Source organism: Lytechinus pictus, chromosome 1, assembly GCF_037042905.1.
Source record: "Lytechinus pictus isolate F3 Inbred chromosome 1, Lp3.0, whole genome shotgun sequence".
In the NCBI taxonomy this organism is placed as follows: domain Eukaryota; kingdom Metazoa; phylum Echinodermata; class Echinoidea; order Temnopleuroida; family Toxopneustidae; genus Lytechinus; species Lytechinus pictus.
The window spans coordinates 11,568,645-11,582,551 of NC_087245.1; the positions used below are offsets into that span (position 1 = coordinate 11,568,645).

Below are 13,907 nucleotides of genomic sequence, written 5' to 3' on the forward strand. Positions count from 1 at the left end.
TTGTCAAAGAGTCATACTTTTGCACTGCTTTGTACTCATGCTTTCTAACATATACAGTTCTTGAGAGAGGAGCACTTGGGTAATGGTAAAAAGAGGTCTCTTATAAAAAGATTTTCCCCATTGGCATTTGCCCTATAAATAAATTGGTGGAAATATATGGTAAATATTTGACTTGATTTTCTCGAAATAGTTTTCACCAATATGACAGTTCGTATGAACTAAGACAAATTATCCCATTTGCTTTTTTAAAGTGGTGGGCCGGCAAGAGGTTTTGCACCACGTTAATTGGTGCCAGATATAAAAATGGCTCCAAAAAGAACAATGAATAAAAAAAAGTACCACCAAAAATGAAAATTATTTACGTTGACCTTTCGTCAGATAAGCAAATAACTTTTTTATTTGTTATAAAAAAAAATCCTCTTGTAATTCTCATAATCACATCCCTTCTTTAGAGCTTAAAGTTATTCAGGGAGAGAGATAAGTGTCCGGCACTGCCCCAGAGATAGGGGCATGGATCCCCAAAAAAAAATAAAAAGAAAGAAATAAAGAAATGATAATAATAATAGTTCACGACTTGGAAAAAGGGAGAGAAAAAGAAAGAAACGGAAAGAGGAATGATGAAATATACTATTTGCTGATAAATATGTCAAAACCTATACAAAAAAATGACTTTTGTATTAAAAGTTTTTTTTTTCTCTCATTCGCTTGCAACATTTAAACAAATTTGCCCCATACTCCATGTCTGGTCCCCTCAAAATTGTGGGTCATTACGCTACTGGTGTCCGGTGTAGCGGCGGATCTGGTGATGGGCAGATAGTGTTCCTAGAACAGTATCTGCCGGCGGATCTTGTTCCAACTCCGGCGGATTCAAAACCAATTTTTCTTCGGCAGATATCGTTCTTGCTATCATTTCTCGATCTGCATGCACACGGTGCCCATTTCCTTCAAAATTATATAGGACCTACCATTTTTATTCATATATTTTAATAGGAAAATAAATAATAAGAAAATCAAACCCCCGGTCAAACCCGGCAGATATGTTTCCGAGTAAAGAACGATATCTGCCGTTAAAGAACGATACCTGCGAGCGGATACAGTATCCGCCGGTGGAACCAGATCTGCCGCTACATCGGTCACATAAGTAAGCGAGGTTAACTCTCTCGAGAGAGATGTATGAGGACTACCTGGAAGTAAAACACACATTTTCTAATTTAGTTTGAATTTAAAAAAAATGATATAACATTGAATGCCCTCAACTAAAGTCGTGCGAAGCACCTGAATATTCTTGGGAATAAAAGTGACGAAAATAAATCTGAACTGGCAGAAATGTTTCATAAGTTCAGTTAAATCTCAGGCAGATACGGGTTTCGGCAACGAGTTTAAGTATATCAATATCTCTTTCATTGCTATTGTGTCACCAATTTGAATTATATTTGCTATGGAAGCTTTAGATTTCATAATTTGCCCGTGATCTCACATTCTATATTGAAAAACATATTTTGGAAAACGGGAAGGACACGAAAATGAATTTTTAGGCAAAGAAAAGTAAACTAAAATGACAGATCTCCGCGGAGACGTATCTAATTGATCTACAAGCTATTAATGCTCATTAGTTATAAATGTATCTGGTCTGTTATCAGTTTGGTCCATTCTTGTATTCAGTTAGTGTTATTTCCATTTGCTGTCTAAAATCAACTTTGTCTACTCATTATTTTTCACTTTGTCTAATGAAAATTTGGTCTTATAAACAGTTCGTCTCATCATACAGAAGAAGTGGTGTTAGACCGAGTGGTTATTTAGAAGAAATAAGTAAATTGACCAAATGGTTAGTAGATGAACTAGGATTAGACCAAGTGGGATGCTACCAAATGAAAAGTAGACAAAACGGATTTAGACCAAGTGACAGTGACCTTTTGTCTTCACGTTATGTGTATAATTCACCTTCTGATAATAAACCCTTTCCAACTTTAAATAATTGTGGCCAGTCCACCTCAACGAAAATTGATTCATTATTATTGTTATTATTATTATTATAAAAGGAAAAATCCAACAAGCATAACATTCAGGGGCGGATCCAGCTTTCGGCAATAGGGGGGGCCGAAAAATATTTTCATCAACATTTTTCTCGATTGGCCGCTATAATCTGATTTTTTTTTGGGGGGGGGGGTTCAGGGGGTAGTCCTAACTAGAGACTGAAGTTTTAAGTATATGTTAGTTTTTATTGTTATAAACTAGATAAGGTATATCATGTGGTCTTAATATATAATGCGAGCGCGAAGCGCGAGCTCAAATTCTTTGATATTTTATGTCCTTAGACCTGAAGATTCTGAGGAGATTTTATAATTATGAAAAAGATAAGTAGGCCCCTATCCAACTAAACAATGCGAGCCGAAATTTTATCATAGTAACGTGAAAAGGGACTCAATTAGGACTGTTTTTATTGATTAATGAAGAGGATACAAGTATCACCAATTAAATAATGAGAGTGCGAAGCGCGAGCTCAAAATTTTTGATATTCCGACCTGAAAACTGGACAGTCTAAGCGCTTTACGAAAAAATCATTCAATGTCTGTGAAATTTGTTTAGATTCATTAATTTCTTTCTCATCTACCATTAAGCATTGAATTTTTGTATTTTTATTCTTACGTGGTATCAATATGTTAAGGTTTTTCCTTGTGTTCTTCACATTCCCTTTTGAATCTTTAATTTTCTTTTGGAATATTTTACGTTTGTTTTGCTTTATTTTGTAAGTGACATAATTTTTACTCTTTCTATAAACTTTCCAATTTGCGCGCGTACGCTTTCGAGTCGCTTTATTATTGGTCTCGTTTACGAATTAGATCAATAATTTCAGCATTTATCCAAGGTTTTCGGTGTTTCTTAATACGGCTTTTCCTAAAAGGGGCATGAAAATTACACAATGAAGAAAATATTGTTTGGAATTGATGAAGAGAATGATTAACATCACTACATGTATATACACTTTGCCAATCGATGGCTTGTAGATCAGAGGAGAAAAGATTTTCATCGAAATTCTTATAAGTTCTATAGGTTCTATACACATGCCTTGGAGATGGTTTCCGGATTTTACCGTGAGTGGTCGCTCATTCCTATGTGAAGGACGCCACTTTCGACAACTTTCATACAGTTAGAGGTATAGATTAAATCAATGAGCGTAGATGAATTGAGCGTTACCCTTGTTGGTTCGTCTATCACTTGAGTAAGAGAATAATTCTGGCAAATATCAAGTAATCGTTTTGTATAACAAGACAATGGGTTTCCATTGATATCACAATTGAAATCTCCTAAAAATACGACATCCTTTTGTTCTTCATCAGTTTTTGATAGAACGTTCTCAATAACATTAAACAATTCAATGCTTGATCCAGGTGGTCTATACCATGCCAAAACAATTATAGACGATGAAGTTTGTTGTTTTACTTCTATAGCTATAAGTTCAATATCCTTGTTCATAAGATCGGGTCTTAATTTGTGGTTAAGTTTATTTTCAATACGAAGTCCAATTGCTACTAATATTGCTACTGATATTAATGTATCATTATCCCTTCAAGGTCTTAAAGTTTATTCTCACCTCTCGCCAGCTGCTTTTAAAAGTTCTATTTTGTCTTGCCTTATTCATATCCATATTCATTTCTATTATACTTCGTCTTATTGAAAAATGCGAATAAAACAAAAGTGAATTAAATCGACATGACTGGTAGCTGCGCAGTAAGACCAAAGTTTATTTCTTGTTTGTTCCGGCGTCTGTAAGGTTATAACAACACATCGGTAGAAATACCCAATGCGTTTCCTGTAACTTTATTCGTCCACCACTGCTACCAACCCACGTCCACTGATATAACCGTGTCTCTGACATACGTCATTTCCGGGCAACAAGGCTTCCATTAAGGTATTACTTACTTTATAAGTGTTTTCAATTCACAACTTGACACATTACTGTTTTGCTCTGTGGTATAAAGAAGACACATCACCATGAAGCTGGTTTGGGTATTGGTTTGGATATTAATGGATTATCTCACACAAACATCTGTAGTTGGTAAGTATAGCAATGAATGGGTGTATTTGTTGCACTTTATTTTAACATAGTCGAATTCATAATGCACAGTTAAGAAGAACATTATAAAAAGAGAAAGTAATGGGATCATCAGTATCCCGTTTTTCATATTCTTATATCCATACTGTTGTTTATCACCATTATTGCATCTTTATACTTTTATTTTAAATTGTGTTTAGTCATTAGTATCATCATCGTATTTGTTACTTTATTATTATTGATATTATTTTTAGTATTATATTATTATTTGTTGTTGTTATTACCATCATCATCATCATAACTACCACCATTATAATATCATTTTATTTTAATCACTATCATGATAGTAGTAGTAGGAGTGCAATTTATTTTGTAATCGAGATATTGATAAGCCCCGCCGTTAGTTGTTTATGTTTTTTGCATAGTAAGACGTGACGGAGATGGCAATCTTTACACATAAAAACTTTTATTTTTTCTGAAAAACAAAGCAGACGAGAGAGTGAAGTGATCAAGCTTGTTATGAAGGCGCTTTTTTGTATTTTTCGAAAGTGAAATTGAAGGATTTCGATCACACTTTTGTGAATTGTGTGAAGTTTTTAAAAGAAAAATGTAAGTCTTCAAGTTTTCTGTGGGGACAGTCGGGTCCCCCTCCTACTCGCTGCTTACGGCTATGTAAATAATAAAATATTAACAATTAAAGTACTTAGTTCTGGTTTTGACACAATCATGACTTTGTTTCGACAATTTTTTTTTTATCTTGATTTTTCTGCTTCATAGAAAATTATGTGATTTTTTTTTCTCGAAAGTCATCCCTTATTTTCCTCCTAATGATTTCTTGTTTTATAGGTCAAACGACCATGATTTCAAGATATGAGTTGACTTTTCCGGTTTGTACCAGCTCTACCTGTGACTCAACTGGTTGTGGTAACCCATTTGGTGTACCTGTATCACCATGTAGCTGCGATTATGGCTGTGAATTCTTCGGTGATTGTTGTATAGATTACACCTATTGCAAGCAGGGAACTCCAGGCGGATCGATGACTTCTGAAGAAAACAAACCAAGCGTTTTTCAAGATACATTGAGATTTTATGATAGATCTCAGATAACCTGTGTGAGCCTGCCTAAAGAGAAGAATCATTATTTGATGGTGTCATCTTGTCCTGTTGATATCACAGGAAACGGTCTCGATAAGACGAAGTGCGAATCTGACTATCACGAGAAGTCAAATATCGATTTTGACAATCTTCCAGTTTCTGACGGACTGTTCAGTTACAAAAATGTCTATTGTGCGTTATGTAACGGTTTGAACCTGAATGAGATCACTGTTTGGGAACTGGGGCTGCTTTGCCCCGAGAGCCTAACAGCCATGGTATCGTCTGGAAATGCTTCTCTATCGGACTTGTTGGCAAGTGGTGAATGCACGTCATCCATTCAACCTCCAAAGGATTCGCCTCCATCTGTTGTAAGGAAATGTTTGACATCAGAGGTCATAAGTGATTGTCCAACAGGCTCCGATCAAAATGTTAGTGTATTGTGCCAATCTTACCAGGACTTTGTCAGAGGTGAGAACGGCACAACATTTAAAAACCCCTACTGCAAATTGTGCAACACATTTCCCGGTATTACTTTTGCTGAATGTCAAGGACAAGTTGGAGATATCTGTTTGGCAGCAACTGCAACAACTTCCGCACCTCCCGAAGCCGTACAGCCAACAAAACCCACCCCAAGGAGAGGAAACCCGAAGCCGGTAACTCCAACATTGAGTGGGGATCGAGGGATTCTCAATCCCGATAGTGGAAATGCTCTTCAGCCCTTATCTATTGTCATGGACTTTTCCAGGAACAGTCGAGTTCAGGTTGTCCACTCAGCAGACGTCATCAAGGAAGTAGAAATTTCCTGCCAGAGTTGGGAGGTTTTTGATCCTTTCGTTCAACAATGCTTGACATTATCTTGCCCAAATGGATATGAATTACGAGACAACGAATGTCACAGGCTAACTCCTCCCCTAAATCTTACTTGTGGTTCATATGACTCTGATCTTATGTTGACAGTTTCAGCTAAAGTTGGTCTCAGAAATCCTCTGGATATTACGAACTGCAACTCAAATGAGCTGGATAGGAATATCACCCTTTACGTTGAACACATGTTAAATCTTCCTTTAGGAAAACTGACACCTCTTGATGGATCGAAAAATGGTGGTAATGACGATTTCAATTTGATGTCCGAGGATAAATGCCTGTCTCTTTTCAATAATTCTTTTAGAATGGATTATGAGATTGAAGAAACGTCTCTAACATTTGCACAGCTCGAAGAACTTACAGATAAAACACTCCTTCAACACGCTCCATATAATGACGCTTCAGAGTATCATGTGTGGTCTTTAACTATTTCCCAGCAATGCATTTCTATTTTAGGTTTGAGCGAATGTCCAGGTGGACTCAAGCTTCTTACAAATCCAAACGTATCGCATGTGCAAAACTATACTGTTGTACAAGATGAAAACACTGGTATGATCTATCATTCATATGAAACTGTTTTCGCAGCTTCCTATCAAAGTAGTTCTTCGGTTTCTTCAATTAATTATAACAAGTCTTTAAACATCCAAGTATGTGATCAGATGAAACTGCGGACATGTTCTCGAATTACCCAACCAGCCAGTATATTTTCGCCGTTAGACGATTTGAGCCTCAACAACACTTTGACAGGACAAATACTAGGCTTCGATGACTACGTACTTACTTCCAACGGCAGCGTCCAGTACTGTGCTCCAGAGAACTTTGGAAGAAACGCCACTCTCAACCAAACGACTGAAGTCCGCATATTCGATTACGACGAAGCACAGGTGATTCTCAGCTTTGTAGGAGTTAGCATATCTCTCTTTTCCCTCATGATTACATTTGCTACTTATTGCATCTTTCCTCACATGCGACGATGTGTAAGCAACAAACTCATCATGGTATTGTGCGTGATCCTTTTCCTGGCACAGCTTCTGCAGATGATAAGTGGACTTTGGACATCTGTTCCTGAACTCTGTACGTCTCTATCAGCTGTTTCACATTTCTTGTGGATTAGTGTGTTTGCCATAACCACTTGTCTGGCTTTCGAACTAAATCGGACCCTTGCATCGCGTGATAGCTTTACGGTATCAACAAACAGTACGAGGGCTATCGTGTCCTACTTGCTCTTTACCGTACTAACTGCATCCATCATTGTCGGTTGTTGCTTGGCTATCCACTTTACAGTTGGAGAGGATCTTAATTTCTCCTATGGAAATGATAACGTCTGTTGGATTGTCAATCATGCGGCCAATCTCATTGCATTTGGATGTCCTCTGGGTGTATTTCTTATCATCAATACAATTCTGTTTCTTCATACTGTAGCTGGGATCAGGAACGCATCCAAAGTAAGAAGGAGTATGGTTGTCGAAAGCGAGAGCATCAAGCATTCTGCTAAAGATCTCCGTGTGTATCTAAAGGTGAGTCCTACATTTTCATAACTTTTTAATGCAGCCTTTGTAGCACTCACACTTGGGCGAGTTTACCTAAACTAACTTGCCTTTGGAGTGGCATCATTTAAACGATGGGATTCTTTATCTTCGTACCCATATAAATCATCATATTAACCATTATGTAATATCATATCAATCGAGCAAAATACAGACTTGTACGAAATAGGTTTAATTCGACTGCATTATCCTAAATCGTTTAGCTTTCAAAATGTTCATTTTAACACCACATTTTTATGCAAGTATGATAGGAAATCTATTACGATGTCCTCTAGCACACCTTGGCATTGGTGAGGGATCAGGACATGCCGTGGACTAGAAAATACGGTGGGTGATATTTAAAGAGGGATTTTATTTTGAACTAAATCACAATCATGGTAGTTATGCATACCATATCTCTTTCAAAATCGTTTATTCTTCTGGTGATTTCAATGGGAAACTTTAAGAACGTTAACAATGAATTATTTTTTTTTATTACATAAAAGATCTCAACACTCTTGGGATTCACCTGGTCCTTCGGATTCATTGCCGGCTTTGCAAACATCAGTGCTCTCTGGTATATCTTCATCATCTTGAATTCACTCCAAGGTTTCTACATCTTTCTTGCTTTCATCGCTAACGGTCGTGTCTATTCTATGTGGGCTACTTGTTTGTGTCATTGTAATACCTCACTTCATAGGTACTCTCGTGGAAGCTCATCGATACCGTTCAGTCAGAGGATGTCACGAATGACATCGGTATCATCGCTTCCGAGAACATCCGAGTATAATTCGAACAAAGACAGCAGGATATATTCCGGTGAGAAAGGCGCAAGTAACCAGCGCTACTCGACTGCAAATCAAAAATTGAAGAACGATCGGATGTCTTCGGGTGGAGATCAATCGGAGACGAAGAGTGATCGGGGATCTCCGTCTGGTATTCGGAGGTATTCGCACGGGGAATGGAAGTACGCTGGGGAGCGAAAACAATCAGGAGATCGAAAATACCAGACAGCTAGTGACTGGAGAAATGTTAGCGCTGGTAAAAGCCTAAAGCAATAATATATCTGCATGCATTGTCTGATAACTAGCAGGCTTGTAAGGACGTTGGAGTTGTTGCTCTACTTATCTTAAACAAGGAAAATGATGAGATCTATACATGGACGCCATTATAGTACCCTATCATAGTTTGGATTGATCACAGTACTATTAACAAGAAAATTGACTGTTTTCCATCTTGATATTTTGAATGAAACGCAACTTAAAGACATTTGTTTAATTGGCTGCCTGCCATACCATCAGATGAAACTGACAAAGGTCTTGATACACGGGTTACTGTTCAACAAACAGAGTGGTGCGTCAAATGAACATTCTGACTGTGTGCTAAAAGGCTGGGAGTTCTGTATTGGCAATGAGTTTCGTAGAATTGTGGAAAATGCAAGCTTTACTTGTAACAATAAATTTTTTACTCTTTAGTAGACCCTCCCTTCAGAATTGTACTAACATCCACGTTCATGAGGTTTGGATATCTGCATGAAATGCAAAATGTGTGTCAATATAACTTACGGAGTATGATGATCTGTGTCTTAAGTGCCAGCTTCAAAGTTGAAGATAGCCCCCCCCCCCCCCCCAGAAAAAAACTTTCACGACCAAGAAAAAATAATGAGGAAATGAAAGACAGAAGGGTAAAATATGATATTATTTTCTGAACATTATGTCAAAATCTTTTACAAAATTTGATTTTTGTAATAAAGATATCAAAATTTTTGCTGGCTCGCTCGCAACTTTTAACAAATTTTGTCCGATACGCTACATCTTGACCCCCCTCTAAATTTTTTGGCTCATTACTCCACTGTTTCCAAAGTTAAACATAAATTGTGTTACAAATTATGAAAGCGCAATGTTAATGAAACCCGACAGCGTGTAATCAAAGGATACTTTATTTGTATATAAATTGACACCATGATCTCATGTGGCATGTATTTTTATAAGGTATCACTTTCATTCTCGTCAGTAGTCAAAGCCTATAAATGACGGGTCTCATAAATGACCTAATGCCATCGATTTATAATGAACTATTGCAGTGAACAGTGAGTGTAAGTAAGATTATACCAATTTCCGCCTTTGATATACGTCAATGGAATCACTTTCCTGTAAAAATGCAATATGCTGAAATCATTGTGTATGAAAGGGTTTTTACAGTTCTTGATTCACATGGATGTTCCATATTGTCTGCTTTACTGTGTATTGCTTCAAATCAACCATTCAGCATCTAAAAGGTTGAAAGTTAATAATGTGAAAATATCCACAATTATGTGATAATCCTACATGAGAGTTAAACTGTGGGAGTATTATATCACAAATAATCATTTTCACCTAAATATTAATTGGAAAGTAATATTTGTCACTAGAAATATGTCTCTGCATATAATATTCAGTTCGTTTTCGTATGTAAACCAATAATCAAAAAAGAAAAATGATGGAATGAAATCACCTACTCGCTCCTTGTATACAGTATTGTCATAGATAGGCCAAAGTACATGACCAAGTACCCTTAAACGTTGCCACACACACACTCACACACCCTCTCACACACCAGATTGTACAGTGTGCAAAGCAGATGGTTTTGGTAATTGTGTTGCCCATCCCTCCCCCTCCCATATCAAAAATGTCTGAACGCGGTATTTTTCTGTTGCAATTGAAAAGTTTTTTTCGCCGACAACAGCATAGGAAATCATTCAAAGACACGGTTAGAAACATCCTCCTGAGCCCCCTTTCTCCATGTTTTCCTAAAAACGTAACATGTTCTATGCGCCCCCCCCCCCCTTAGTCTTCCATATAACTATGATTTATCGCTATAGTCGTAACAAGGCCTATATTATAAAACCGACATCATTTCGGCCACCCATTCTCTACAATAAAAAGTACTATGTGGCATACCTGTATACTTTTTCTATGATTGTTACAAATTTCACAAAGGGCTGGGGTCTTTTTTCTGTTTACACCTTCGTGATGTTTAACTTGTTTAATGACACTTTATTTAAAAAGGGGTTCATTTAGCTGGTATGGTAAAGAAGTAAAGGTTATAGGACATTTTTCCCTAGTCCTCATGTACAAGGAGGAAGAAAGGAAATAACAGTATCAAACAGATGGTTCTGGATCATGTAACTCGATATCCTTGGTTATTCAATCATGTCAGTTGAAAAAAAATGACATAACCTTCACCTCACCTTGTCACCCCCCCCCCCCCCCCCCCCCCATCAAAATACTATGACGCCGCTCCTAAGTCTTTTTGACATATTGCAGAAATAGGGTTGCTCCAGCAAAATTCAAAAATGGTATGTCGGTAAGAACAATATGTTTCCAAAAATAGTTGGAAATGTAGATCAGAGGTGAATGTAGAAAATAGGTGGAATAGGAATACTAGTAATTCTTGGTTGTGGGATGATCATGTCATGGCGACGTGATCACATCTTTGAATATAATAATAATAATAGTCAGTTCTTGTATAGCGCATAACACAGTATGAATAACGTCTCTATGCGCTTCCAAAGGACTTGGATATTATTACCCTGGCTCTAGCTCAAGCAGCTTTTACGCGCTCGGCATTTCAAGGAATAAATTCCTGCCAGGTACTCATTCACCTCACCTGGGTTGAGTGCAGCACAATGTGGATTAATTTCTTGCCGAAGGAAACTACGCCATGGCTAAAATATAAAGTGACAATACCGAGATATTCATATCAAGCGTTACCTGATTTAATTATTTCTGCATTCCACATCATGCTTATTTGTTTACAAAAGAAGGAAAATAATAATTGTCAAAGTCAATTTGAAAAGATGCCGATTTGATATAATAACATTGATCAACATATATTTCGACTATAGAAAGAAAATCATAAACATAACTGGTAGTATAAGCTTATACATATTTTTGCATACGCCCATCTTTGATAATACTGAGCATAGCCTCAATGTTTCATAACAGTTGATTTTTCAAACGTTGCAATAGCATACGTGGGGACAGAAATAGATGTCAAAAAAGCAAGAGGGTCTCTCTTATCTCACACGGTAAAAATACTGATTTTTTGGGGGGGGTCAAAATACTGATTTTGGGGGATAAGAATACTGAAAATGCAAAATACAACTTGGCAGCTCATGGGAGGACGTTTCTAATGCTTTGCCAGGTAATAAAGATATATGCAAAAATTAATTGCAGTTTTATAGAAATTGAATAACTTTTGTTCATTAAATCATATTAAACGATTGTGCCAAATTATGTACATGTAAATAAATATATATTTCCCGGCATAACAGGTGGTCATTCAGCGCAGTTTGGTAGATTATTGTTGTCATTATTGTTTGTATCAATACGATGTGCATTTCCCAATTCTTGATTTGAGGAGGAGGAAGAAAAAGAAGAATAGGGAAAAGGAAGAAGAGAGGATGAATATTCAAGTCATGTAAATATCATTACAGGGGCCCGTTGCAGAAAAAGTTGCAATCAAACGCAACTTGATTTTCAACCAATCAACAGCGCGCATTTGGGACTTACGATTGATATTTTGACTTGCGTTTAAACGCAACTCTTTCTGCAACGGACCCCAGATGTAAAGGGACAGCCATCATTAAAATCATCTGTAATAATAAACACGACAAACGAACACACACAGCTATATTTATGTATGCTAGGCAACACAGCTAGATAAACGTAACCGGATATCCGAAATCGACATCGACATGCATATCCGGACATGGTCAGGTGGGTTCATATTCAATTTGGGTTAAAGGGTCATTGTGGGTTTCCTCTCAACTCAATAAATTATGTGTAATTTATTATCGCAAAATTGTTTTCGGAAAGCAAGTGTGTAACAATTTCCTGACTTTAATTTGACCTTAGTTTCACTATAATTTTCAAAACTGATTGTGAAACTTCGAATTCGCTGTAATTTCGTGCAGTAGACCGATTGAATAAATTATAATAGCTAGCTAGCTATCCTATTTGAAGATTGATTGTATTTTTAATATAGAAAGTATGGGTTAGGGTGTGTGTAAAGATATGTGTGTAGCTTATGTGAAGGTGTGTGTGGGGTATGGGTGGATGGGTGTACTGGTACGGGCATGTGTGTGTGTGTGGGTCAGAGAGACTGTGTGTGTGTGGGATCGAACCCCGGCCACGGCACTTATGTCCGTGATCTAGGCATTTGATCAACAATGCTCTTTTATCATGTAGTCAAATTAATGAAAATGCTATACGCATTATTGGTAACTAAGTGTGCACTTGAGTTTTTTTTGCGAATATGAGGGTGTTTTTGCGTGAGCATGGTGGGTATAGATGTATGTGATTTTGGTCTGAGTGGGAGTGTGCGATTCATTATTTTAAGATCTTTTATACAATCTGTCTCAAATCCCCTCCCCCACCACCCCCCCCCCCCCTCTCTAGACACGCGCGCGCGATCACACTTTCTTTTCTTCTCGCTTTCTCTCTCTCTTTGTATCTGTCCATTCCAGGTGGATGTTTCATAAAGCTGTTCGTAAGTTAAGAGCGACTTTAAGAATGACTGGTGATCCTTTCTTGTGGTAAATTATATATTCAGTGGCGATGATTAAGCGCGTAAGAAATGTTCACCAGTCGTTCTTAAAGTCGCTCTTAAAGGAGAATGAAACCCTTGAAACCAGCTGAATCCATATCAAAGAGAAAAATCAAAGAAACATATTGTTGAAAGTTTGAGGAAGGTTGAATGAATAATAAGAAAGTTATGAGCATTTAAATATTGAGATCACTAGTGCCATGTAGATCCTCCCATCGGCAATGCGACCAAGATCTGTGATATCACACACGTACAACTCCCTCATTACTTTAGTACTTATTTCACGTATATTCTCACTTTTATAGAGTCTATCACAAGGTGAGGTGTTCTCTTTATGAGATGACAAGTACAGAGGTTTCACAACATTATATCATTGATGAATCGTCTGTCATATGATTAGAATGAGCAAAAAGATATGTTTTGGGGTATATTTTCAGTGTCCAAATGGGAGAGTTGTACGTGTGTGACATCACAGATCTTGGTCGCATTGCCGATGGGAGGATCTCCATAGCATTAGTGATCTCGACATTCAAATGCTCATAACTCTTTTATTGCTAGTCCTATTTTACTCAAAGTTTTGTTGATCTTATTCTTTGATTTTTCTGCTTTCACAAAAGCTAACTTGCTCCAAGAGTTTCATTCTCCTTTAACTTACGAACAGCTTTATGAAACGGCCCCCAGGTCATCTCCCTTTGCTTTATTTCATTGTATGTTGGTCTGGCTACACCAATATCCCCTCCATTTCCATTACTTACAAAGACATTTTAAAAACACGATAT

At 37.2% G+C, this 13,907-nt stretch overlaps 1 protein-coding gene across 1 annotated transcript; it reads left to right on the forward strand.

Moving 5' to 3' along the window:
• The first annotated feature begins 3,809 nt into the window (after positions 1-3,809).
• On the forward strand, positions 3,810-12,016 carry LOC129257380 (uncharacterized). Its single transcript, XM_054895693.2, has 3 exons — positions 3,810-4,057; positions 4,901-7,530; positions 8,046-12,016. Exons 1-3 carry the CDS (start codon positions 3,994-3,996, stop codon positions 8,598-8,600), a joined length of 3,249 nt encoding a protein of 1,082 aa, XP_054751668.2. The 5' UTR covers positions 3,810-3,993; the 3' UTR covers positions 8,601-12,016.
• The last annotated feature ends 1,891 nt before the right edge of the window (positions 12,017-13,907 follow it).